Below are 25,301 nucleotides of genomic sequence, written 5' to 3' on the forward strand. Positions count from 1 at the left end.
GATATGTAACTGTAGATGCATTTACAACATGTTTTTGCTTTTTTATGAACTTATTCACTTATGAAATTATAGAACTATCCATCCATCCATTCTCTTCCACTTATCCTTATCAGAATTGCAGGGGGGGTCCACTATCCACAGTCTAAACTGTCCCTCTGATATACTCAATTCTAATCCTGTCCATAGTACCTCCCAATAAAAAATGTAATACGCATCTTCATCTCTGCCACCTACAGCTCAGCCTCCTGCCTTTTTGTCAGTGGCATCTTCTCCAATCACAGCAGGTCTAACTATCATCTTGTAAGCCTTCCATTTCACTCTTGCTGATATTCTTCTTTCACAAATCACACCAGAAACTCATCTCTACGCACTCCACCATGCCTGCACTCTCTATTCATCTACTTTCACTCTACTCCTTGCAACTTCCCCTTTCTGCCTACCTATAACAGCATACTCCCGTATGGTTTGTGTCATTTAGCTCTCAAAACATTTCTGTTTGAAAGAAAGTCCAGTTGACTTTATCATAAATAATGACCAGTTTCACTCTGCAGGAATCCCATCTGCTTCCAAGTGTGCCAATATGACCAAACTGCTTGAAGTAATGAAAGTAAATAAAGTTGAAACCTCCAGAGGTCTACATCTGCAACTAGTTATGTGCTTGCTTTCAAGTTTGGGACAGCCTCTATTTACGAACAGTTATAGCCTATTGTAAATATACAAATATACCTATAGTCCAAGAGTACGCGCAACTTTGTAGGCGCTCAGTATGGCTCCGCCCACAGCTGCTCAAACCGGAAGTTTAGCTGTTGTTGACACACTGGAAGAAAATGGCTGCTGCTCCGACTTTTTTTCAATGAAGACACCGATATTTCAATTTCATTTCGTTTTCTTACATCGGAGCTACAGTCGACCGCTATGCAATCTAAAAGGCAAGTCGACTCTGTTTGTTTAGACTGTCGTCGCCTGTTCGGGTTGTGTCTCGGAAGACGTGAGCCTGGCAGCGTAGCTTGTAACTTACAGCTTTGCCCACTCGGAACGGGCTAGCATGCTAACGGTGGCTACGTTAGCCCAACGGTGGCTACGTTAGCCCAACGGTCAGGCATCAACGAGTTCTTGCTATTCGGCTGCTCTCTCTTGGCTGGGCTCACAGTCACCAGAGTTCACTAACCTTTGCTGTTTTGTTGTATTAACTCTGACACATCGTGTGGTCACGTTTACTTTGTTATTGCATTTTAAAATATAAGCTAATGGTAAAAGAACTTAGATGGAACAGTTTGGCTCCTCAGTCCTTGCAGCTGCTTGTGTGTGGCATCTCTGAGTGTCAGCTGGATGATTTGGCATCAGCACTCTCTTACCAGCGTGCCAGCAACACACTGAGTGCATCTCTATGAATGTACCAGTAATCTGTGTTTTTGTTTTCTCTTCACGCTGCCTGCGTGTCCTCTGTTGTGTTGCCGTGCAGGCTGTGAATGGTCACTTTAGGAAGGTGACAGTGTGGGTCAGAAAGGACAGCATCGTCTACCGTCACTCAGCTCGCAGCTGGCGGTGGACCACAATGGTAAGTTCAATCTCTGTCAGTTCATTCATCTCTACATAGACAAAGGACTCCTGCTGTAGTGTTTCATGTGAGATTCCGATCTCTATTGGTTTGTGACTTCCAGCTGTTGCTGATCTGTTTCACTTTAATTTTATCCCCCAAAGCAACAAGTTTTGGAATATGCATTGGATCGAGCGGAGGTAATATAACCACTGTTTTTGTTTTTTTTTGCTCTGAAATAAATTAAAACTATGTACTCAGAAACCTAAAGCACAATTTATTCATCGTGTTATTAAGTTCTTTCCTGCCCCATTATTCATTAATAACGCGTGTGTTATTTGTTATTCAGTACATTGTTGAAAGTGCTCGACAACGACCAGCCAAACGAAGAATTTCATCTGGCGGGAGGAAGAGTTTGTACCAGAAGCTCTATGAGCTCTACATAGAGGAATGTGAGAAAGAGCCAGAGTTAAAGGTTTGTGTTATGCACCATGACTCACTTGTTACTGGGTAATTACTGGATCTAATAAAACCTTACTTAAAACCAAGCTTGGGGAATGATTTGGAAAAAGTGGATTTTTTTTGTTTACGCCACAAAACCGCTTTGTTTCCCGTCACCTGCACAAACACGTTTTAGCTGTAGTAAAGTTAGAGAAACAACAATTTTGTAACAGTTATTTACCCCAGTAACTTGTGGATCCGGAACTTACAGTTGCTTCCTGCTTTTGTTTACTGTGAAACCTGCTGAATTAACCTGGACATAACTCACATTATTATCTTTAAATAATATAGGAATAAACATGTACATGTTTATTAAAGTATTATAAACATTAGCTCAGGAATATCTAAATTGGCTTTCGTATTTGTTCATTGGAGAATACACATTCTATCATTTTTATAAATTAATGGATCTGTATATTACTGCTTCACAAATTTGCCGAACAAGTTAAAGATTCTTGGTTTGATCTGGGGAGTAGACACAGATTTCTTTAGGGCTGAGCAAGGAAGGTCATCCAGCGTAAAGATCTGCCAAATCCAACATGCTACCTGCTGTGGCAACCTTTTGTGAATAAGGGAGCATTTCAAAGTACCTTTTATTTTATTTGTGTATTTTTTATTTAAAATTGTCATGCCACTGGGGAGGAAAATTCTTGTTAAAAAATTCTCTTAGAGAGACAATTTGTTCAAGAATAGATTGACATACTTTTTCTTTTGTTGTTTCGATTGTTTTGACTAGAGTTGTCCAATTTTTAAGATGTCTTTTCTCAAATAAATCATAACCTAAACCCTACCAATTGTTCAAAAAACAACAACAAAAAACGTTGTTCAGCAGCCTCTTGCAGAAACTACTTTCCCTCTAACTAACCACATTCACTACATAACTGGTGGTCTTTGTTTGAAGAGTTAAGATGAAGAAGGAAGTCTATATCTAGCTGTGATAAGAGATTATTGCCAGTAACAGCATGACAGGATATAATCATTTACGGAGTCGTCCTCCCTAGTGGCATGCTTGTTTTTTCATTGAAAAAAAAAAAGAAAGAAAGGTAAAATAGACCTATGTTAAGTTTCTTATGACAAGGTTTGTGGATTTTCTTTTTCTTTCTTTGGAAAGAAACACTGCTGCTAATCTGTATACATGTTTCTTCTTTTCTCGGGGGGGCATCTTAGGCTTCACTTCGAGGAGTCCTTGGTTCTGTTGCACTCGCCACAAGAGAAATATCTTTTTTCTTTTTTTAAGAAAAAAAGATTTTTTTTTAAATGCCATTAAGCAGGTATAACTAATAAGGTTTGTGCTTCTAATGAGGATAATTTGTCTTTTGTGTGTTTCATTTGCTGTCTCTCTGAAGAATTTGAGGAGAAATGTGAATCTACTGGAGAAGCTGGTGTCTCAGGAGTCTGTATCATGTCTGGTGGTCAATCTGTACCCTGGGAATGAAGGCTATTCTTTAATGCTCAGGGGCAAAAATGGATCTGGTAAGTCAAGTTAGATCATTACATTGACCGTTGGGTTTTGTTTTTTTTGGCTCTTTGTGCTGCAGTTGTCTCACCTGCATGTTTGTGTTACTTTCTAGATTCTGAAACCATTCGCCTGCCATATGAAGAAGGAGAACTGCTGGAGTACCTCGACGCTGAGGAGTTGCCTCCTATTTTGGTGGATTTGTTGGAGAAATCACAGGTTGTGTGCAAGCGTGGTGCATTTTGAAATCCAATCGTTTTAAGCAAAAGATGGTGCAAAAGTGTCACATTTCTGCTTAAATATATAAAGAGCTAAGAACCATGTAAGGTTTCTATTTTGATTAGTGAGCTCCCTGTGTTTGTAACCACCTCTCGGCCATGCTTTGTGTGTCAGGTGAACATCTTCCACTGTGGCTGTGTAATAGTAGAGGTCAGAGACTACCGGCAGTCTGGTAATACTAAGATTCCCACCTATCAGAGCAGACATATCCTGCTGCGGCCAACCATGCAGGTAAAGATAGAATAAGATTACGAGGAGACATGAGTGGAAAACCACATTAGATCTTTAGCACAATAAATCTGACTTACATTATATTCATAACAACTTTGTTTCCCTGCAGACTCTCATCTGTGATGTCCATGCCATGACCAGTGACCACCACAAGTGGACACAGGTAAAGTATTGTTCAGTATGTTTTATCTGAAACATGTTGTTGTGTGTTTTCATTTAAAGTGCATTTGGATTTACTAGTATGGCGCTCCATCCCAGAATTTTCCAGGCTCAGGTGTTTTCTGTAACATGTCCTTTCTCTTTGCTTTAGGATGACAAACTGCAGTTGGAAAGTCAGTTGATTTTGGCTACAGCTGAACCTCTGTGCCTGGACCCCTCCATTTCTGTTACTTGCACAGCTAACCGCCTGCTTTACAACAAACAGAAAATGAACACTCGCTCCATGAAACGGTACTGAATACCCTCTCATGCTCATCTAGGTTGAAGCCAGCTCAGTGTGAAATTGGTTATGCCAGGATAAAGATCTCATTTACGGATGTTTATTTTGTGAAATTGAAGGCAGGGAAGTGCAAGCTCTGTGACTGTATAAAGGAAAAAAGCCAATAAATGAAGCAAAGACCTTGGTTTTGTTAACACGCGTTAATTGTTTGCTTTGTAGGTGTTTCAAGAGGCACTCTCGGGCTGCACTGAACAGGCAGCAGGAGCTGTCCCACCTTCCCATACCACCACAGCTACGACTCTACGACTACCTACAGAGAAGAAAAGAGAGGAAACCCGCGCCTGTCATAGACCTGAAGATCTCAAAGATCGGAAACGTAAGTGGGAAACATCCACACAGTTTGTAAAGTATATATCGAGGTCCAAAAGTATGAACTGGGACTACTACTACTTTATTATAGATTATATTTGTATCTCCGTGTATTTTGTCTGCTCCATTTGGCTTTATTAACAGTATGTACTCCACAAGTTTGTGTAAAACCTGAGGGTCCATGTTATCATAATGGATGCAGGTGATCCATTTTTTTATGCCATGCCCCTCAATTCAGTTCAATTCAGGTTTATTTATGTCGCTTCAAATCACAAGTTACAGACCTTGCGGTATTCAAGAGGAAACCCCAACAATGAGGCAATCCCCCTCATGATCAAGAAATTGTGACAATTGGAAGGAAATATTTAAAGAAGCCTCAAGCAGAATCAGGGTCGGGGAGCAAAAAGAGCAAAAAAGGAGATAAAACTAAACACAGACGAATGCCTGAATTGTGCTTCAGTTCAGGCATTAGTCTGAAATCTACGAAATCTACATGCAGAAAATCTACGTTGTAACATTGTAACTTGCAGTGTAACTGCAATCCCCTCTTAGACATATGCCATAATCCGCGCCAGTCATGCTGCGTCAGCCCATAGTGTGGTTGCATTTCTCAGGAGCTACACATCAGGTTACGTGGAAGGTGAGGGCCTGAATCCAAACTGGGATTTGGTTTCACAGCAGAGGGCCCTAATAGCTGAAGGCACTGCCTCCTGTTCTAATTTAAGGAATTCTAGGAACTACAAGTAAGCCAGCAGTTTGAGAGGAAAGTGTGCTTTTGGGATAACATGATACTAAGAGGCCTTTAAGATATGATGGGTCCTGATTGGTCAAGATTTTGTATTTTAGGAGAAGAATTTTAGATTCAATTCATTCAATTCTAACAGGGAGCCAATGAAGAGAACCTAATATGGGAGAAATATGATCTGTTTTGTTAGCACTGTTGGTGCAGTATTTTACATCCACTGGAGGCTTTGGTAGCCTCTAGGCTAGGCGTGATTGACTCTGAGAAAGCCCTTCTCAAAGACAGCACAGTTATTTCTGATGCTGCGTTTCCCGCTGTAACTATGCCATTTAGTAAGTAACACTGACCTGTTCTGCAAGTAGCTGCACCAAGGTGTTCTCCTTGTGGCTGCGTGCAGCAGGGCTGGGGGAGGGTCTGTGCTAGCGGACGTAGGTTACTGGCCTGGTAGCCTGGCTGCCCCTGAGTGGATGCGGGGCAGGCTTGGGGTTCGGGGGTGCTTCGCCTCTGTGCTAGGGCTCTGGCTGGGCCTTGGGGGCTTAGGTCTTTGTTGGTGTGTCGCCGAGGTTGTGGGCGGGTGGGTGCATGGGGGCTCAGCCCTGGCACAGGGGGCCTCTGGCGCATTGGCCTAACTAGGGGGCTCTTCAACTGTCAGGGAGTTTGTTCCATCCTTGCAGGAGTCCACTCTGCAGGTGGGGGAGAGTCATAGGAGAGGTGGAGAATAAACTTAACCTGGGTGTCTACTGTCTTGTGCAGTCTGGGAGATGATTGAATGTTAGGGTGGGTACAGTTTCCTCTGCGGTGGGGTCGGGTGGGCTGCCCCGGGTCCTGTGGGGCCGGGCGGTCCTGCTGCCGTAGGCCCCGATCTGGATGGGCCTGGGCTCCCTTGCCTTGGTGGGTGCCGAAGGACGGGGGTGCCTACTGGGGTCAGCGGGGGAGGTGGCCCCAGGGAGGGGCATCTTGCTCCTCCCCATCCCCGGCCGCCTCCCTCTTCCCGCTCCATCACACCCACCCACACAAGTAGGGCCTTGGGGTGTGGGTGTGTCACCAGGGTGAAGGGGAGGCATTTCTCCCTTTCCTATCCCTCAGTCATGTCTGTCCCGTCTGTAACAACTGAAAATAAAATAAAATAAATAATAACAACAAAGGTTGATCAAATGGACCAATACGGCAAGGCCGTGATGATCCATTTGGCAAAGTAAATCCATTGGGTATCCTTGTTGGTCTTCAGACAACAATTCTGACGGCTAAAGAAGCAAATGGGACAGGCAAAAAAAAAAAAAAAAAACTAACACTGACCTGGAAATTTGAGGTACAGCCGTAGTTATAACAGAGTTGCTGTGGCACCAATATTAGCATCTTCTGCTTCATTGGGAAGACATAACTCAAGGATATCTGACCTTTTGTACAGAAGAGTTAAGATGAATGCCAAAAATTTGTTTCAATTTGATTGCTGCATTAATTATTTTTAGCTCATCCAGTCAATGGCCCTATAAGTTTATTCCACGGTGAGGTGTCTGTCTGTTCCATCCCGCCACAATTCACAAGAATTGCTACTCCTCCTTGATCCGTCAGATTTTAGTGAAAGAATAATAATTAATAATTCTGGATATGACTATTTGTAAGATTCTTTGATTTCTTAGTGGATTTGAATCCTCGTTAGATTACACAGCCAATCAGTGACAACAGAACTTATAACCTTAATTCTGCACAATCACTTCTGAATTGTGATGGCTCACGAGCTGGATGAGCTACTATCTCACTGACATTCTGGTCATAATAACTAAAACACTTTCTGTGTTTTTGAATGTTTCTAAAAGCTGATACTTTTGTGATCATTTACAGTTTTACATAAAAACGTGACACATAAATTTGGCAGACGTTTTCCTAATTGAGAATCATTTGCCTGTTTGTTATGACAATATAATTGTAGATGATGTTACTTCGCATAACAGCCATGGTAAAATCTCGGGTCTATTCACTGTGTCCCAAAGCACAGATCCCATTTTTTTGTCTATTTACATCTTTCTAAATTATCGACTAAACCCAAAGGAAGTCATTAGAACAATAGGTTAAAACAAGTTGGTGTGTCAGTACTCTGGTGTGTTCCTCTTTACTGTTAGCTATCGTTGACAAAAATCTCACGTCACTTAATTCTCACAGATTTTCTCTAACACCTCCTGTTTTTCTTCCTGTTGTTCTGGCTTGTCAACTATCATCTCTTGCAGTGTGTTGACATGTGGAAGCAGAACAACTGCCAACTAACTGTGCCCAAGGAAATTGATGTGAGTGGCTCTTTTATAAAACCCACACTTAAATACTTGATCCAACACTACTTATAAAAAAAACCCCACTTAATACCACACAAGTGATTGCTTGGCAATGAAATGTGCACCCTGTAACAGACAGTTTTATATGTATGTTGATTTAGGTGGAAAAGTACGCTGTGGTTGAGAGGTCTTTGCAGTTGGCAAGCTCTGATCATAAAACTGTGATCTGGCCTGCTGAGGTAAGTTTTGCAGCAGATAACCTTACATTGTTGAGATCATTAATGGCTGTTTGCTGTCAGAAATAAGCAAGGAGTGTTTGTTTGAAATGGTAATTGTTTCTTTAAAGGAAGAAAAGCAAACATTTACATTCTCACACTCTACAGTGTAGTTCTTCCACAAATAGTGACACAGTTGCTGCAGGATGGCAGCTTAACTGGAAAGTGATAAAGGTGCTCTGCAACTTGGTTTTATGCATTTACTAAACCAGCTGAGCCGAGTCTCCTATTGCAAAGAGATGTCACAGATAAGTTGAGCTTACTGGCACAGACTGATTCAGATTGATTCCAATTCTTTCCTGTTTGTAAATGAGGCGGCAGTTATATACTAATCTTTTCCAATTTGTCTGAGAGTGATAGCAGTCAGTCTGAGTCAGACCACAGGTGTTTAGAGACATCTCTCCCACCAAGCAGCCTTTGCAATTGCAAAGTGTTTGCACCGGATACATGGTGGGAGGCAACCTGTCTCTAAAAAACTGAGATAACTATGGTGCAGCTACTTGCAATTGGTCTTCAAGGGCAAAAATAAATAAAAAAAATTATGCAGTCCACAGATAACCACTGATTTTTTTCCCCTATCCACAAGGAGGTTGTCCCACTTTTAATGTTGTGGGACTGACCAATAAAATGACAGAGTTGAGGTTGTTTCTGTCACTTTTTTATGCTGTGTTTTTTAAATACATCCAGTTGCTTGTACTATTTCCTTGTCCGTGACAAATCTGCTAAAATTTTCTGATATGATTAATGATGGTTTTCAGTCATTTTTATGTGAAAAAATAAAATAAATAAAAAAAAACAAAACACAAATTCTACAAGTAAATTTACATCATTTTTCATTTGTTTAGGCAATACTTGTTCATCAGGGTCTTGTTCAGCCTTTGTTATCCCCATGCTTCTGTTTAATCTAGACATGCATCATATTTGACTTGTGTTGTATTTAAAATATTTTGTGTAAAACAAACAAACAAACAAAAAACTCAGAAGCTTAATTATCAACAAATTACACTAAAATATAAAGCCATAAATTATGACTCCACATTAGTTTCCATTATCCTTTGCTACAACAATTGGTTAGTTCCTGTTTTAAAAATGGGGGGGAAAAAGTTGGAGAAGTAGATTGTTAAACATGTGGCATGTAACATTTTTACAATTAAAAACATGATAATGGCAAATATAAATTTGAAGTTGGGGTCATCTGGTCGCCTGAAGGTTAAAGAATTGAAGCTCAATACAGGGAATGTGTCTTTTAATATCCACATTAAAGACTGCTTACTCCCAAACTTACTCCCAACTCTCTTCAACCTCTGCTTCTTCTCAATATGTCTTAATGTGTTAATATTATATAAAGTCAAAATATTTATATAAACCAAGTTAGCAATACTATTCTCCCAGTATCTACAATTTCTATTGTGACTGTAGCATTGTAACTGAAGATGCTACAGGTAGTTCTACCATACATTAAATATACGGACTGTATGATTACAATACTTAGTTGCTAAATTTTGCACAATAATATAATGTCACTGCACACATCCGTTTAAGGTGTTCTTGTCATTAGATTTTTTTGTCCTCTTATGTTTTTTTTTCCTTGCACAGGAAGTTGTAGATGACTACACATTTGAGTGTGAAGTTGGGGGCCAAGCTCAGAGGACCAAGGTTTCTATTTTCCAGTCAATGGGAGACCCGCTTGTGTACGGGAAGATCTACTGTGCTAAAGAATCAAAAGCAGAGGACGACAGTCCAGACCTAAAGCTCATACATCCTCCGTAAGGACACCTTTAAGACAAACTGGTTATATTAAACTGAATTTAAAATGCTGCTTTGATTAAATTAATCTTCAACTTTTTTGTGTGTCATTCACAGTTTCCTCATTGGTTCAAAGATTGATGCGGACCGGTAAGTCACATTGTGGTCTGCTCTTCAGAAATTTATTCATTCATACAGACTTTTTAGGGATCTGGTGTTAGAAAGTGTGATGCAAGGTTTTTGCCTTTTTAACAGATTTCTTACTCAGTACAAAGGAGTGTATGAGAGAGACGTCAAGTGTCAGGTCAAAGTGTCCCATAACTCAGGCAACATGGGTCAGGGGCCTCCCTCCCCTAGCAAAGATGAGGTAAACATGAAGATTCATACTTCTTTGCTTGGGAGACTCAGATGTGTCAAACTGATCAATATTTGGTGATTTGGAATTAGTGCAGATGAGAACATTACTTTTGGGTTACTCTTGTTATGCAGTGCAGCTAAAAAAACAGGTTTAACTGTCACACGCAGGGTGATGGTATTTCTCCACTGGTCCAGACTTCTCTGTTGGGAAAAGGGGTGAAGCACCGGCCCCCTCCCATCAAACTGCCGTCAGGATCAGGAAGCAGCTCCTCAGGTACAACTTCTACTTCTAGTGCGATTGTTCATTGACGTCACACAAATCCTTAATTAGTGGCTAAAAACACCCCGTATTTGTATGCTACTTTGAAGGGAAAAAAGGGTTGCAGGCAAATCTGATAGTTTGATTCTTTAGGATAATTAAGTTGCATTATAAGAGAGGCATTAAGTGCACTGCAAGCATGTTTCTGAGTCTGTTCAAGGTCATTCTCAGCAAAGGTGGAACCAGATCTGCTCTAATAGTGCATTCTTTTTGGAAAAGAGTATTATAAATTAGAGATGGACCGATCCGATATTACGTATCAGTCCGATACTGACCTAAGTTCATCTCTGAATGTTTGTAAAGCATTCTCACGTTAAGCTTAACAACCGGTATATGGAGCGACTGCCTCTCATTCTCTCCCTCTCCTGCTGCTACTTCAATCATGAAACTGATCAATGATCGGCTGATCGGCTTTTCTGTCGCGAGTCCGTCTCTCGTGTTAGTTCATCGCCCACTTTGCGCCAGAAAGAGGAAACCAGCAGATAAACAACAGCAGCACGTTTAAGCTTGATAAGCTGTTGTCAGAATTTATTTAATATTACTTTCTACACCAGGATCCTTTTCTACGTAGCTGACGGCTGGTAACTGTGCAGGGGCGGATCTAGCAAAGTTTTGCCAGGTGGGGGGGGCAGGTAGGGCATTAACAGGGAAAGGGGGGCACAAAGACATAGTTTTCTTTCTAATTGTTATGTCTAGTTTTTAATAAATAATTATCTGAATCTTACAACCAATGTTTTCATCTGATGTGAAATGTACAGAAATCCATTATTGTATATAGCAGACGTTCCCAAAGTGTGGGGCCCGCCCCCTAGGGGGGGCGCAGAGCCATTGCAGGGGGGGCGCGGCATGAAAAGGGAAAAAAAACAAAAAAAAACAACAACGCTTGGACACTGCTAGCACGGGCGCCCACACAAACGCAAAGCAGGAGATGAAGCATAGCTGAATATGTTTCCAAACCAACTTCATTCTAAGCCAAAGACTAGAAAATATGGTGAAGCACATCTTCCCTTTGGTTTTACCTGCACAAGTGCCGAGGTAGGTCTCCCTGCAGGATTGGTTTTCCCTTCGTCGGGAGCAGCGCTGGGCTGTTTAAATCACGGACAAACAGTATCCCACATTCTTGATTTGTAGTTCACAAACACTTGTTGTAATGACTAACTACTCCTGACATTTTGGAGATGCTAGCTCTTTATACAGTAAAGTTACAGTGGGATACAAATAATATCAGGCTGATCCTGCCACAATTTGTTCCCCCGGTTCAAATCACGGACAAACAGCATCCAACAGTTGTTTATGTTTTTGAACCCATTTTGCAGAGGGATTTTTTGAAAAATGTATTGATAGCAATGTTAAATATTATTACACAGGAAAAAAAAACAGCTACATGTAAAATAATTACACCGTGACGCCTCTGCCTTTGGAGGACGTGTTCTTGCGTGCGTGCGTGCGTGCGTGCGTGCGCGCGCGAGGGGGGGGCGGGGGGGGGCGCGAACATTTTTCTTGTAAAACAAGGGGGGCTCAGCAAAAAAAGTTTGGGAACCACTGGTATATAGGAACTATTGTCCAATTTATAACCTAGTAAGCTACAGTAATTTTTCCTTTGGGAAGGTACCATTTGTGTAGTCTGCAATTCTGTTGAAGAAAGATGTTGAATCTATTTAATTATTGTAGAAAAATTATTGATTTCTGTGCTTTTCTTTTCTTTTTTTTCTTTTCTTTTTTTACACATGCATTAAATTAAAGTCGATTACATCAATTAAGCATTATGAGGTGGAGGGTGGTTCCCTATTTTTTTATTTTTTTATTTTTTTTGCTGGGAGTTGGCAACCCTATTAGTTAGTTTGCTTAATATTTCCACGAATTACTCTTTAAAATACCAGCATAGTAATGATGGTGTAGGGTTTAAGTTTATTAGCTCAGTATTGCTGAACTATGAAATATTTTGGGTGCAGTGTATTTTTTGCATACAGGTATAACAGAATAGCTTTAGTTTAGTTTAGTTTTTTAAACTAGAGTACGAACTTACACAAAAAGCAAAATATTAAAAAAAATGTTTTATTGATTATAAAATTATGCTATATTGGATTTATATTGGTATCGGCAGATATCCAAATTTATGATATCAGTATTGGTATCAGACATAAAAAAGTGGTATCGTGCCATCTCTATTATAAATATGTTATCTCTTTATTTTTCAGGTAATCCATATAGTTCACAAACCACCAGTGGTCTACTTAAGTGTCCTACACCCCCTCCAGCCAAAAGCCAGTCTCTGAACAGAAAGCACTCAATGGAGCTGGGCCAGGTGGGCCTGCTGTCACCTGCCTCCCTCTCCCCAATGGGATCCAATCAGAGTGAGTGCTGGAGTCCGATTAGTTGTTCTGGGATGTTTTAAATCTGCTTTAAGCTTCTGAATTTTTCCAATTTGGCGTTTTTGAACATATTCTGATAAATTATGTTGACAAGAGTCCAGTTTCTTAAGAAAAATGGAAAAACAGTAACATATTGGGTAATACTGGACCACTGCAAGCCCTATTCTCTGTAGTATTATCAAAGGATTAACTAAGATGTCACGCAAATTGACATTAAAAGGGGGATCAGGTTTTGGTATAACTAGTGCCTCATAATTAAAATTTCGTTTTAATAATGGATTTTAATTGACTGAAAAGTACTGTGTCTTGTTAAAGTGTTGTACAATTTTGGCCCTCTTTCCCCCTTTCAGGATCAGGAACTCCCAAGCCATCTACCCCAACGCCTACCAATACGCCATGCTCGACCCCTCACCCCCCTGATGCCCTCTCCGCTCCTCTCTCAGTGACCCCTACCCCTTCAGACCCTCCCTTGGTTCAGAACCAGTCACAGAATGCCCTCCTCACGCCTTTTACCCAACAGCCGCTAGCTTTAAGCCAGACGCTGCCCGTCATGACCATTCCCCTGCCCACCATGGGTACATCCATCACCACAGGAACCACATCGTCACAGGTCATGGCCAATCCAGCAGGGCTCAATTTCATCAACGTGGTCAGCTCAGTCTGGTAATAATTTTAAACTGTCTCGAATGCCACATAGCACCTACTGATCACTGTCGCTTTTAATAATGATCTTGTACTGTCTGTGTAGCAGTCCTCAGGCTTTGATGAGTGGCTCCAATCCTATGCTGGGTACAGGCTTAAACCTGAGTGGAATCCTGCCAACTGGAGGGTTGATGCCTACCATGCAGTCTGCAGCACAGGCGGGTAAGATTCCAGTCATGTCCCCCTTTTTATTACCTTTGTATTACATTTACAGAGTTATTTTTTAATTAAATCCAGTTCTAGAGTGTGTACCTGTCCAGTAAAAAAAAGACTGGGTCTAATGACATTAGAAGAGATAAGATAAAGCCCTGATTGTCTCACTGTTTCGTGGTAACTCTGATTTGTTTTCCAGGGAGTCCTTTTGGCCTGAATAGCAGTGCTGGGTTGAGACCTCTGAACCTACTCCAGGTATGACTCTACAGTTTAGTCTTAACACACTTTCAGTAGCATGCACTGGGTATTTGTTTGGCATAGTGACTTAGTCCTGATCTTCACCTGTGTTGGCACACCTGAAATAGTGAAATCAGCAGCTTAAATTTCCCCACACCTCATTGCATATGCAATGTAGTGTAAACCCTTAAAAGTGCTTTAGTGCAATAAGGGGCATGCATCTTTTGTTATGCAATGTCCTGACCTGAACAACAACTTAGCTTGATAACATTTTTACCCCCTCTACCTCTTGAACTGCTAAGAGTCTCTTAGCAAAGTTTTTTTTGCTAGAGGAATAGCAGCAGAAGAAGTAAAGGATGTAATCTGAATGCAGACACAGCCTGTTTGAGGATCACTGCTTGTGCCATTACCCTTTATAGTCCTTTGTAGCTCTGTTAGTCTGATAGTAGTAATGATCAGTGCCGATCTCTTTGTTAACGCTCCATTTCCTTTTTGGTTACGTGTGCATCATTCCTTTCCCTCTGCCTTCCCTCTGTCCTTCATCCTCATCTCCCTGTGTTTTATTCCACCACTTTTTGTTCGTTGGTGTGTGTATTTTACATCTTCAGATCCCCACTGGTCCTCTCATCTTTAATTCTCTGCAGCAGCAGCAGCTGTCTCAGTTCTCCCCACAGCAGAGTCAGTCAGCCACCTCCAGTCCTCAGCAGCAAGGGGGGGAGACGGTGAGACTCAAAAACCATATTTTCATAGTATAGAAGAACACATCTTAATTAAATTACAGCAACAGAGGGATTTTAGAAATTATCTTCTAATAAATATGAGAGGTTTGATTTTGGTCATGTTTAGTGTCCATCTTCACAGATGTGTAGCTTGGCATCATTTAGTTAGTTAGCTTAGGCACACCTATTAAAAAATATAGAATACAAAAACTATTCATACCTGTGAACTGAGAAAACTAGCATGGTTTTAAAGGGAGCACTGTACTGCCTCTCTTCCACTTGCACCTACTCGGGTTGACTCGACTTGGTTTTTTAGGGTTTTCCATTAGGTGGCAGTACCTGCCACGTACTTTTTAGTACCTATTCAGCCCAGGGATCCAAGCGATCCGAGTCAATCCAAAAATGTGGCATCAACAGATCTCATGCGACCGATTGGCCAATCAGTGGCATCACTCAATGAGTCATGAGTGCGACTCCTTCACAAAAATCAAATCCACCATTTTAGATTAAACGCAGCTCTACTCAATTTCATTCATTTTCCATTACAGTTGAGTGCCATCTCAATGTGTTTTCCGTCGTTATAGCAACACAGCCAAAAGTCCCATGGCGTCATTTTAATGCGACACAACACAGCAATGGAGGATACCGAGATGATGGTGTACTACGCTGGGTTTTTGTCATTTCCCTCGTTGCTGTGTTGTAAAAATGTTGGGTTTGATTTTTGGGAAGGACTCGACAGTGGACTTGATTGGCGAGTCGGTTGTATGCGGTCTGTTGATGCCACATTTTCAGATCGCCGAGTAGGTACTACAAAAGTACACCAGGTACTGCCAACTAATGGAAAACTCTAAAAGGCCAAGTTGAGTTGAGCCGAGTAGGTACAATGGGAAAAGGGCTATAATTAAACTAATGTGATGGAGTAACTGGGCTGCATGTCAGACTGACTAGGAAAAAGTCACAAATACAAAAGAAATGTAGTCCTAAAGAGGCAAATGAATAATGGCTTTAGAACAACAATTTGAAACTACTGAACCTGATAAATCCTGCTTGGATTTGAGTCATTGCGAAATATTTAAACCTCTTAATGGTTATTGAGACACTCTGCATCTTAAAAAAGATTAATTTGAACAAATCTGATTGGAATAACAGGGAATGGCGTCTAGCGGCCATGATGTACAGAATCTGTAACCACTGCCAAAACATTTCACTTCCTAACGATATGGAACCAAAATCACTACTGCTTGCCCCTTTTAATTTTTTTTAAATATGTATGTGTGTGATTTACTGTCACATGTTCTGCTTTGGTGGCAGTTGTGTGTGACAGCCTTGTGTTGTCTTTGACTTTCTTCATAGAGTGACCAGGGGTCAGATCAAAGTTTAGGGAACCAGCAAACGGCTGTCATAAATCTGGGAGTGGGAGGCTTCATGTCTCCACAGGCAGCAGGTATGAGCCGCACAAGCATACACACACACACACGCAAAACATTTCTCTTCATTAACCTGTTCCTAAACAAAATGACACCGTGACACTAACTAGTACTAATAAGATAAGATGTACTAATGTATTCATTACTGTAATTACTGTTTGTTAGGATTCTGTTAGTCTGTAACTAAACATGACCATTTTGTTGAAGTTAGCCATTGTTCCTCTTATTGGAACATGTAACATCTGACAGGAGAGACTCAACTTCCCCTTCTTCTCTGCCACATTTTCTCTTTTCTTTTTCTTTTTCTTTTATTTTTTTTGCCCCCACCCTTCTGTCTTTCCTCCTACACTGTCCTCCTGTCCCTCTTCTCAATTTGCCCTATTCGCTAAATTCCCTGAATCTCCCAATTCACGCTATTTCTCCATAATGCGCTTTTTAAAACTCAACGCACACGGTCATTTATCTTTGGCCTCCCTGCAACATTTGTTTTTGCTTCTCTTTCTTCCATCTCTGTGTGTGTTTATGCACTCCTGAAACCACAACTCACCCCTGCTCTCCCGCTAATCCTCGCAAATATTCTACTTTTTCCACTTGTTCATTTCCTGTGTCTTTACACTTTCCCCCCCCATTCCTTCTTCTGCTGCTTCTCTCCCTCTCGCCATCATGTCCTTCCCTCTGGGGCTCCCTGTCTCCCTCCTCCCCTTCCCCTCCACCTTAGTGCTGTCCCAGTTGGGCTGTGGGCTGGACGGGTCTGGGCCCCCGCTGCCTTCTCCAAGGCTTCAGCAGCAGCACCAGCCACAGATCCAAGTAATACGGCAACATTAACATCCATATACACATATAGAGTTTGTAAGAGCTATTGAGATTAGACACACCTGCTTCCACCAGCTCTCCTTGTTTTTATTTAGCTTGCAGGCTTCTGTTGTGCTGCACCATAAAGTGTGAGGGAATTAGGTAAACTAGCTTTATGACATATAGGTTTAGTATTTTTATCACGTTAATGAATTTTAAAAAATAGCTTCCATCCATAGCCTTTATAAAATACTGAGATAGTTTTAGTATAAACCGTATTACTTTCCTAAAATAAACGAATAATTATAAGTTTTTATAAAAATCTTCTTTCAAATACATTTTATAGATAAACACCATTCACGCCATATTGTGTTGTATGTTTGGTTACTATGCTGTTTGATAAAGACCACAGTAGCCCCAGTACTTCCAGCAACCCACACACCAGAGCTCGCAGCACTTCCAATGGCAACAACTAACAAAGTGTCAGAGTGGGAGGCATGTTCTTGCACAGCTATTTAGCAGCAGGTTCTGAAACTGTGTCACTGGGAACAGACCGCTGAAAGGTAGCCGATGGCATTGCGACAGAGATTAAGTTGTTCCACTGTAAGCATGAATCTGATTTCAGATTTTTTTTTTTTTCTTCAGTTGAGGTTGCTGGCTTACTCTGAGCACAACGCACGGTTTGCTGAGCTGCATGTTTGTTTGTTTGTTTTTATGCCAGGATCACAGCCAATAATTTTTGTCTTCCAGACGCCACTGGTGCTGCTTGACTGTATCCCGCCTCACTCCCCAAAACATGACCTGCCCCAAATCTTATCTCTTCCTTCCTCTTCCTTCCCCTCTGCAACCCATTAACCACTCTCCTGTGTTTCTCCGCACACTCTTCTTGTATGTTCTATGTATCAGGCTTTAGATCAGCTTCACTAACCCATGCCAGTTGTACGACACAAGGCACTCTGCTAGACGACGTTTTAGCAAGGGATTCCAGTTTACATGTGTTAAACGAGCTTGAGATGCTTACATAAATCTTAAAGTCAATATCATTCTTTCTGCATTATCTTATTTGTAGTAACATACTGAAGTCTATTTTTTGTCCTTCTTCCATGTTTCTTTTTGCACTGAACAGTTGCAATTCTTGCAGCACCAAATGCAGCAGCAGCAGCAAATGGCTATGGGAGCAGCAGCTCCTCAGGGGGGAGTGCCACGGCACCATACCGCCAGTCAACCAAGAAGTAAGAGGAAGAGGAGCACGCCTCAGCCCCTCCCCAAGTCATGAAAGACTTAAATCACACTAAAACCCTCCCCCCGCCCAAATCCACACACAAAAGGACGTGAATGATCCATATTGTGCTCTTTACCTGCCTCGCTGTCGAGAGTGTAGGCAAAAAAACAACAACGAAAAACCCCACAAAAAACTCTTTTCTGTTTGTCTTTTTCTAGCTGACAAATTTGTATGTAATGGTTGTCAGATGTTTGGGAGAGAACCAAAACTGTGTCCACCATAGGGGATTTGGGGGGGGGGGTGTTAGAAAAGGGAGCCCTAAAGTTAAAAAAAATTGTTAATGCTATTTTTTGAGATGACACAGAAGAGGATTGTTGTAAGTAGTGGGCTTCCACAATAACGCACCACCCCCGTCCGTTGTGGAAGAGCTGTCTCTGATGGAGGCCCTGTGAACTGAGAGGATCGCAGATGCACATTCTCAGAGGATTCCCCTCGAGAAGCCCGATCCTCCTGCCTCTGCTCAGTTGACCCAGGTAGAAACTGCCCTTTAAGCACGGATCCCGACTGAGCTTACCGACACCAAATCCTCCCTGTGTAACCGTTACATGTGAAATGCAAATCTGATCTTGGAATTGTGCCTGGGGGCAGCTCTCTACCTCTCAGTCTGTTGGAAGTCTTTCTTCTCTTAAGCAGTCCCAGCACAGGGCTCAAACGAGGACTCAAGATCATCATGCAAGATGGTGTACCTGCTTTTGTACAGCACATTTTGAAAAGGCATTTCCTTTTAATTAGTACAGGAGCCATGAGCGTATTCTTACGAGACATCAACTGAGTGTGTGTGTGAGACATTTCCGGACACTGAGAAATAATTTTTTAAAACGGTCTTTGTCAGCAGTTTTATTGTTATTAAAAAAAGAATATATATTGACAGTGAAAAATACAGCTTTTAGATAAAAAAAAAAAAAAAAAAAAGCATCGTCCGAGTGTCATTATTGTGCCTTCTTCACACTGTGTGCAACTTTGTCAATGAGTTTCTGGATCTCTCTCTGTCGTGTTGTTGCTCGGCTGATACACTCCTGCAGCCTCTCTCCTGACAGTGATGTCCCACCTGAGCAACAAGTAGCAATGTATAGAAAAGTATTTCCCAGTTAAGTTAAAAATGTCTTTTTGGCATTTTCGAGTTGTTTTTTTTTTTGTTAAATTTCTGTTGACTGAACCTAAGTGTTCATTTTGAAGCCGTCAGTTTATGTTGGTGTTACTATTACACATGCATTGATTCATACAACGGGTATTTTGAGGACATTTTTTTGTGTTAATACTAAATCAGGTAAAGGAGTAGCTCCATAGAATAGTGGTTAACACATTTGCTTGGCAAGCAAACGAAGGATCGCTGATTCTACCCCAACTAGAAACATAAATCCCCTTTGGCGTCGTGCCAGGAAGGACATTGACATTAAATCTGGCAAATCAGCTACACGCTTTGGCTCTTGCAGTAAGGGATAAGCCCAAAATATCTTCAACCCAATTAGGTTCATGCTACATACCATGCAGTCTCAGAAAGGCAAATCCCTTCAAACTTATTTCTCACCTGGTTTGTGCACAGAGCAGAGCCGGTCATCCTCATCAGTCACCACCGTAAGGTTTGCTGTTGAGAGAGTCTCCTCCTCAGCTGTGGGGTCCGCAATCAGTATGGAACTGCAGCAAGATTAGGCCAGGATTAGAAAAAGAAGCACATGTCACTTAAAAATAGAGATTATAAATTTGTTTTTTGGGTTGTTCTTTTTTTGTAATGGCTAGACAAACTTACTCATCAAAGATGCAAAAAGAAGCGCTGACTAGATGTTTGTGAATCTGAAGCTCACGTCTCTTTTCTAAATTCACCTCTGGTGCAGAGGTCTCCTTGTTGATGGTGACTTCTGGGAGTCGTGCTGTGAGGAGCCAGGATACTGTTAAGTTCATGTACTGCTTAAAGAAAAACTGATTTGTTTCAACTACTGATTATTACCAGTTGCAACACATGGACTTAGTTTTTTTTTTTTTTTTAATTTACATTACAGTAGAAATTTACATACTGTTCTTTAGAGCAGCCAGCAGTGCAATAACACAAGCATCCAATATGTTCCCATCATAGTCAAGACACATGAGGTCACAGTACAGCACCCAGCACAGCTGCAACAAGAGTCCACAGTTTTAGTACCCATGGCTGGATAATTAAAGGTCAAACTGTGTGTCAGTGTAGCCCCGCGACTCTTGGGTTTACCTTTCCTCTGTCGATGCACAGATCCTCTGTTTTTATCACTTCAGAGCTGCAAAAATCCACATAAAAACTCAGTTAAACCAGCACCAAGCTTAAAAACTGTCACTCGTTTAACATAAAAAATAAAAAAGCTAACATATATTGAAGTCGGGCACCTTTCAATGACATCAGCGATAAACTGGCTGGCAGCCTGGGCCTGCTCTCCCGGTGGTCCCGGACGAAAACGAGAGGAACACAGGGGTGGCAGGTCCACGTTGGGCACTGACAGAGATTATATCAATGTTTGAATGATGTGATATCAGATAATTAACAAAGAAAGAATGGGAGAAAACGAAGACTTCTTACTACACCTACCAATGTAGCCTTTACCAGGTGCCTCCACTGTAGGGTTTGTTAGCTCCTGCAGGAGGAGGAGATATAGGTGAGTACTCATCAACCTGGTCCACACTCACTAAATAAAAAAACAACAACAACAACAAAAAGGAAAAGCAAATGTGTTTACCGCTTTAATTCCACATATGATTGTGGTGTTTCCAAGCTTCACCAGGGCTGAGCCATTTGCTGTGGAAATTGACCCTAAACATGGAAATAAAATTAAAAATCCTATGTAGGTTACAGAAACTTCTCTCTCGCACACACACTGTGGGGAAGTCTCACCTATGTTCAGTGTTGTGGTTCTGAATTCGGTCAGCTCTCGTCCATCAGGCCGACAGTTTTCTTTCTGAAGAGAAACGAGAAACAAATAACAGTTCATATCTATCCAGAGAGCAACACTTGTCTGTCAAGTGTGGGATAAACTTGTTTTCAACACTGACCAGAAAGCTCCGGTGGTACTCCAGAGGCTCAGCAGTCCTGCAAGTTAAAAGGCCACAGCACAGACACATCAGAAGCTCCGTCAGAAACAGCACAGCGATGAGAGTGACCGAGTACTCATGCTATACACGTCAATGACAAATATCGGAGCCAGTCATAAACTACAGCTGTGACACAAGAATGAATAAAGTGCGCTGTTTGTCACATGTATGATGTCTGGTATTTTGGTTTTATTTTGTGTAATAAATAATTTAATTTATTATAACACCAAATATGCATTTACTCCGCTGGTAAGTACAGGAAAAAATAAACAGAGCAAACTAAAAGTGATATTTTCCCTAACATAGAACGGAGAGCTTGTATATTCTTACTTGAAGCCAGCCGCCATGATGTTTTGATTAACCACGTGGGTTCGCGCTATGACCTACGGTAGCCGGGTAGGAAGAAGCGCATAACCAAAGTTTAACCAAACGCGTTTCTAACCAAATCATAACCTTATACTGTCCATAGTCGTCTCTGATCAAATCTATCTGCAAGTAAATAGACTCCAGCCATTTATTGAGTTGCTTTTTATATTTTTGCTGAACTTGTAGAAAATCTTCAGGAAACATTTCCGATAGGTTTTACAAAATCATTTTTGTCCAAAATATGACCTTTAGGGAATTGGGGAACTGTTTGCTGGGATGCAGGTTATTGTTTTCCATAAATGTTACAACAAAATGTTGCGGACTAAAAGAAAAGTCTTTATTGCTTTGACAAATGCTCATATTTTTCCTAGCATTATACCTCCCTTTTTTCTTTATGTACCGTACATGTTAAAGAGACTCCTTGCCACCATTTCCACCCCTGTCCGCTATGAGGCAGTGTGCCCCAGCGCCGAGCGGTACAGTGCCGCTCGTTGTTCTCCTGCTCCAATATGATGACGTGGGAGAAAAACAGTCACTACTTCCGTATCGTCGTTGTGTTCAGTTGTGATTGGAAGTGGAGTTAGGTGAAGTGTCCTCACAGCAATGGAAACACAAGGACTCATATTTAACATTTTAACCTTCTGAATAATATCGTAAGCCCGTAATTTGGTACATATATTTGGACACACCAGGAAGTTAGAGCACAGGCTGTGTGTCAAAAAGCAAAAGAAAGGAGAAAGCCAGCTAGCTTCTGAGCTAGCCCCTGCAGGTGGTCTGTCTGTCAGTGGGTGTAGGGTAGGTAACCTGATGGAAAATGGATTTCCTCTGTGAAATAGTTCAAGCCCTCGTCGCACTGGCAGCTGTAGTTTTCGTCGTGGTGAGTAATCAGTGCTTTGGATGAGAGATGCTGCAGCTAAGTTGTTTTGGGAGAAGTTGCCCAAATACAGTTACAGTGATAGCGTGGGTATCTTTCCTTTTGTACTTTTCCCAAGTTATCCTTGAGCATTGTGTTTGACTCGGGCCACATGTAGACTTTTACAGGCCTGTTCATGTACCTCAGTTTTATGATACTTCCTCTTCATTCTGTTCTAAAGCAACAGAGGGGTCAAGTGTTATGCAGAAAAAATATCTGAGCATGAAACGGAGCAACATTTAATTCAGAAAAACTAGACATTGGCTAATAGCGGATCTTTTGGTTGTAAATAAATCATGTATTGATTGGTATTTACTCAGAGCTTTAGTCCTATTGACTATAGAAAGCATATATAAAACCACTAATTGCTTCTCTAGCACAGAGAAGCAAGCTGATGATGAAAGACACAGTTGATCTCTTTCCTCCTTGACATTGTGTTACTCCACCCCTGGGATGGGGTAACACAGACCAGAAAACGTCCTTCTTTTTTTTTTTATAGAGGTGCTCAAACTTGCTGATCATTAGTTAATAGCAGGCACCTGACTGCTAATTACTCTGCATTCTATGTCACATTTTGTAGTTCATCTGAGGTTGTATTTACTCAATTTTAAGATCTGCTAAGGACGAGATTATTTTTTATTATATCCTAAAATGTAAAACTTTAGAAACTGGTCTATATTTAAAAGCATGCGAGCAAATATGTACCATATGTTATCATGAGTCTAGAAAGTCTTATACGGTCTTCTCTCTAAAACGAACATGGAAGCGAAGTGTAGGTTTTCAGTCTTGGATCTAAACAAACCACAAGACTTATGAAACAATGTGCTTTGGAGATGTTTGGCCAAAATGCACCACAAGAAAGATTCAATTGTAAATCAAATGCAATTCTCATATTTCTCACTTTTCAGTTGCTCATAGTAGCACACTTAACCGCAGGGATGGTGGACCTGACATGCCATGAGAAGGAGAAATACTTTCTCACCGCCACTGGAGAGAAGCGGCTCTTCCCCAGTCTGCATGATCCCCATTCCAGGGAGCTCTCTGTGGTGGTCCCGGCCTACAACGAGGAGCTCCGATGTGAGTAAAGTCTGCTTTTCTGCTCAGTCAGTCATTATGAATGCCCACATTAGACACACACTGTAAATAGTCACAGTTTTCACAGTTTTCGTTAGTAGTGCAATCCATCCAGGTTGGTGCAGTCAGTCGTCATGTCACTGTGCACCTGCAGTAGGTTGTACTTGCTATTATATGTGTGTTACTGTGTGTCCCTTCAGTACCAGTGATGATGGATGAAGCTATGGAGTACTTGGAAAACAGGCAGGTAAGTGCAGAGCCTGAATTAAAGCTTAATTATATTTACAGTAAAATGCAGCACATTTAAAAGCATATACAACGACGTATCACCGGATATCCAATTATCACATTTAACAGTAACTGTAATTACATTCGGGATATTTATTTATAATCAAAATCTGACACACAAAAAGCAAAAAAAAAAAAGACTGTTATTAGGACTGTGTTTTTATTAAGAACATTTATTAATTAATAAATGTAGATACTTCAAGGCTAAACTATGTATAAACAGATGGCTTAAAAATTGTAATGACAAGAAATTAGTTGTATTAGTTGTAACCTTAAATTAGCTGTATCTTTTCAGAGATACAGTTCAAGTTTGTTTTTTGTTTTGTTTTTTTATATTTTGTTTACATTTTTTGGTCACTGGTCCCTTTTTTTCCGCAACCTTGTGTATATAGGTTTCTTGAATAACTGATGTTAGTGCCTTTTTGTCTGCACTGATGATGGATAACGTTCATTATTAAGAAAAAAAAACATATATTGTTGGATATGTTATTCTCAGACTTACCAGTAGGTGGCAACAATGATCTGGGTAAAGTGGCTGTTGTGAAACAAGTCTCTCCTGTTTTTGTTTTTTTTTGTCTGTTTTTGTTTCTGACTGCAGAAACAAAACCCCTCTTTTACCTATGAGGTCATCGTGGTGGATGATGGCAGCAAAGACAAAACCACAGAGGTAATAATTTTAAATCTTTTTTGGGGCAAATGTAACCAGGCCTTCTATTTTAGCACAACTCCGTTTTGCTCAGCTAAACATTTTCAGCCAGTATAAATCGGTTTCATGAGTGGACACTGTTGTGTTGTCCTGGCAGGTTGCTTTGCGGTACACTACGAAGTACAGTGCTGATAAAGTGCGCGTCCTGACGCTGGTGAAAAACAGAGGGAAAGGAGGAGCTGTGCGGATGGTGAGATTACAGTGTGTGTCCAAATGGGAACCCTGAAGCAGCAGTTTGGAGCTGACTTTGGTTTTTTTGTTTTGTTTTGTTTTTATCTCTTTTTCTTTTAAAGGGAACTCTGAGCTCCAGAGGGAAAGTCATTCTGATGGCAGATGCTGATGGAGCCACAAAGTTTTCTGACATTGAGAAAGTGGAGGCTGGACTCAATGACCTCAACCCCAAACCGGTGTGATGGTGTTCTGTTCTGTTTTAAATTCAGTTTCACTTATTCGATATATAAGTGTGTAAAAGTGGTTAAAATGTGGCGAAGCCTAACGCCTCATGTGCTGCTCTCACATCTAGGAGAACATGGCAATTTCATGTGGATCCAGAGCTCACCTAGAGAAAGACTCTGTAGCTCAGGTAACAGGGTTTTATTTTATTCTGCTTAAAAAAATAATGTGTTCAAAAACAAATTTCAGAGCAGTAAATAGCCACACTTTGGTGTCTTTGCAGCGGTCTTTGTTTCGTACGTTCCTTA

At 41.0% G+C, this 25,301-nt stretch overlaps 3 protein-coding genes across 9 annotated transcripts in view; 2 read left to right on the forward strand and 1 right to left on the reverse strand.

Annotated features, from left to right (window-relative positions):
• Window positions 1-779: 779 nt before the first annotated feature.
• Window positions 780-20,172, forward strand: supt20h (SPT20 homolog, SAGA complex component). Of its 6 annotated transcripts, none has more exons than XM_085174076.1 (24): window positions 780-929; window positions 1,463-1,558; window positions 1,702-1,737; window positions 1,887-2,012; window positions 3,385-3,511; window positions 3,610-3,713; window positions 3,888-4,004; window positions 4,114-4,167; window positions 4,315-4,454; window positions 4,663-4,819; window positions 7,780-7,836; window positions 7,983-8,060; window positions 9,693-9,862; window positions 9,960-9,992; window positions 10,098-10,209; window positions 10,368-10,473; window positions 12,717-12,872; window positions 13,241-13,553; window positions 13,639-13,754; window positions 13,945-14,000; window positions 14,591-14,704; window positions 16,055-16,145; window positions 16,847-16,935; window positions 18,047-20,172. In XM_085174076.1, exons 2-24 carry the CDS (start codon window positions 1,556-1,558, stop codon window positions 18,194-18,196), a joined length of 2,505 nt encoding a protein of 834 aa, XP_085030202.1. In that variant the 5' UTR covers window positions 780-929; window positions 1,463-1,555; the 3' UTR covers window positions 18,197-20,172. The 6 variants fall into 6 exon arrangements, with proteins under 6 accessions (XP_085030202.1, XP_085030205.1, XP_085030206.1 ...); XM_085174079.1 differs by having other exon boundaries at window positions 18,062-20,172; XM_085174080.1 differs by having other exon boundaries at window positions 14,627-14,704.
• exosc8 (exosome component 8) lies at window positions 18,127-21,657 on the reverse strand. 2 transcript variants are annotated; one of them, XM_085174094.1, is made up of 11 exons: window positions 21,584-21,657; window positions 21,215-21,251; window positions 21,057-21,120; window positions 20,902-20,975; window positions 20,754-20,799; window positions 20,555-20,660; window positions 20,403-20,448; window positions 20,215-20,311; window positions 19,950-20,070; window positions 19,731-19,837; window positions 18,127-19,250 (listed from the first exon to the last, which is right to left on the reverse strand). In XM_085174094.1, the coding sequence occupies exons 1-11, from the start codon at window positions 21,598-21,600 to the stop codon at window positions 19,132-19,134; spliced, it is 834 nt and encodes a 277-aa protein (XP_085030220.1). In that variant the 5' UTR covers window positions 21,601-21,657; the 3' UTR covers window positions 18,127-19,131. The 2 variants fall into 2 exon arrangements, with proteins under 2 accessions (XP_085030220.1, XP_085030219.1); XM_085174093.1 differs by lacking the exon at window positions 21,584-21,657 and having other exon boundaries at window positions 21,215-21,560.
• A 484-nt stretch (window positions 21,658-22,141) lies between these two features.
• The window catches only part of alg5 (ALG5 dolichyl-phosphate beta-glucosyltransferase), a 9,115-nt gene continuing 5,955 nt past the window's right edge, over window positions 22,142-25,301 (forward strand). The window contains exons 1-8 of the mRNA XM_085174092.1: window positions 22,142-22,496; window positions 23,441-23,609; window positions 23,807-23,853; window positions 24,493-24,561; window positions 24,698-24,790; window positions 24,894-25,007; window positions 25,124-25,183; window positions 25,277-25,301. The exon at window positions 25,277-25,301 is cut by the window's right edge and continues 127 nt beyond it. Of these exons, the coding sequence (XP_085030218.1) occupies window positions 22,434-22,496; window positions 23,441-23,609; window positions 23,807-23,853; window positions 24,493-24,561; window positions 24,698-24,790; window positions 24,894-25,007; window positions 25,124-25,183; window positions 25,277-25,301 (640 nt within the window). The 5' untranslated portion in view covers window positions 22,142-22,433. The remainder of the gene's footprint in view (window positions 22,497-23,440; window positions 23,610-23,806; window positions 23,854-24,492; window positions 24,562-24,697; window positions 24,791-24,893; window positions 25,008-25,123; window positions 25,184-25,276) is intronic.

This window comes from Neolamprologus multifasciatus, chromosome 10, assembly GCF_963576455.1.
Source record: "Neolamprologus multifasciatus chromosome 10, fNeoMul1.2, whole genome shotgun sequence".
NCBI lineage: Eukaryota > Metazoa > Chordata > Actinopteri > Cichliformes > Cichlidae > Neolamprologus > Neolamprologus multifasciatus.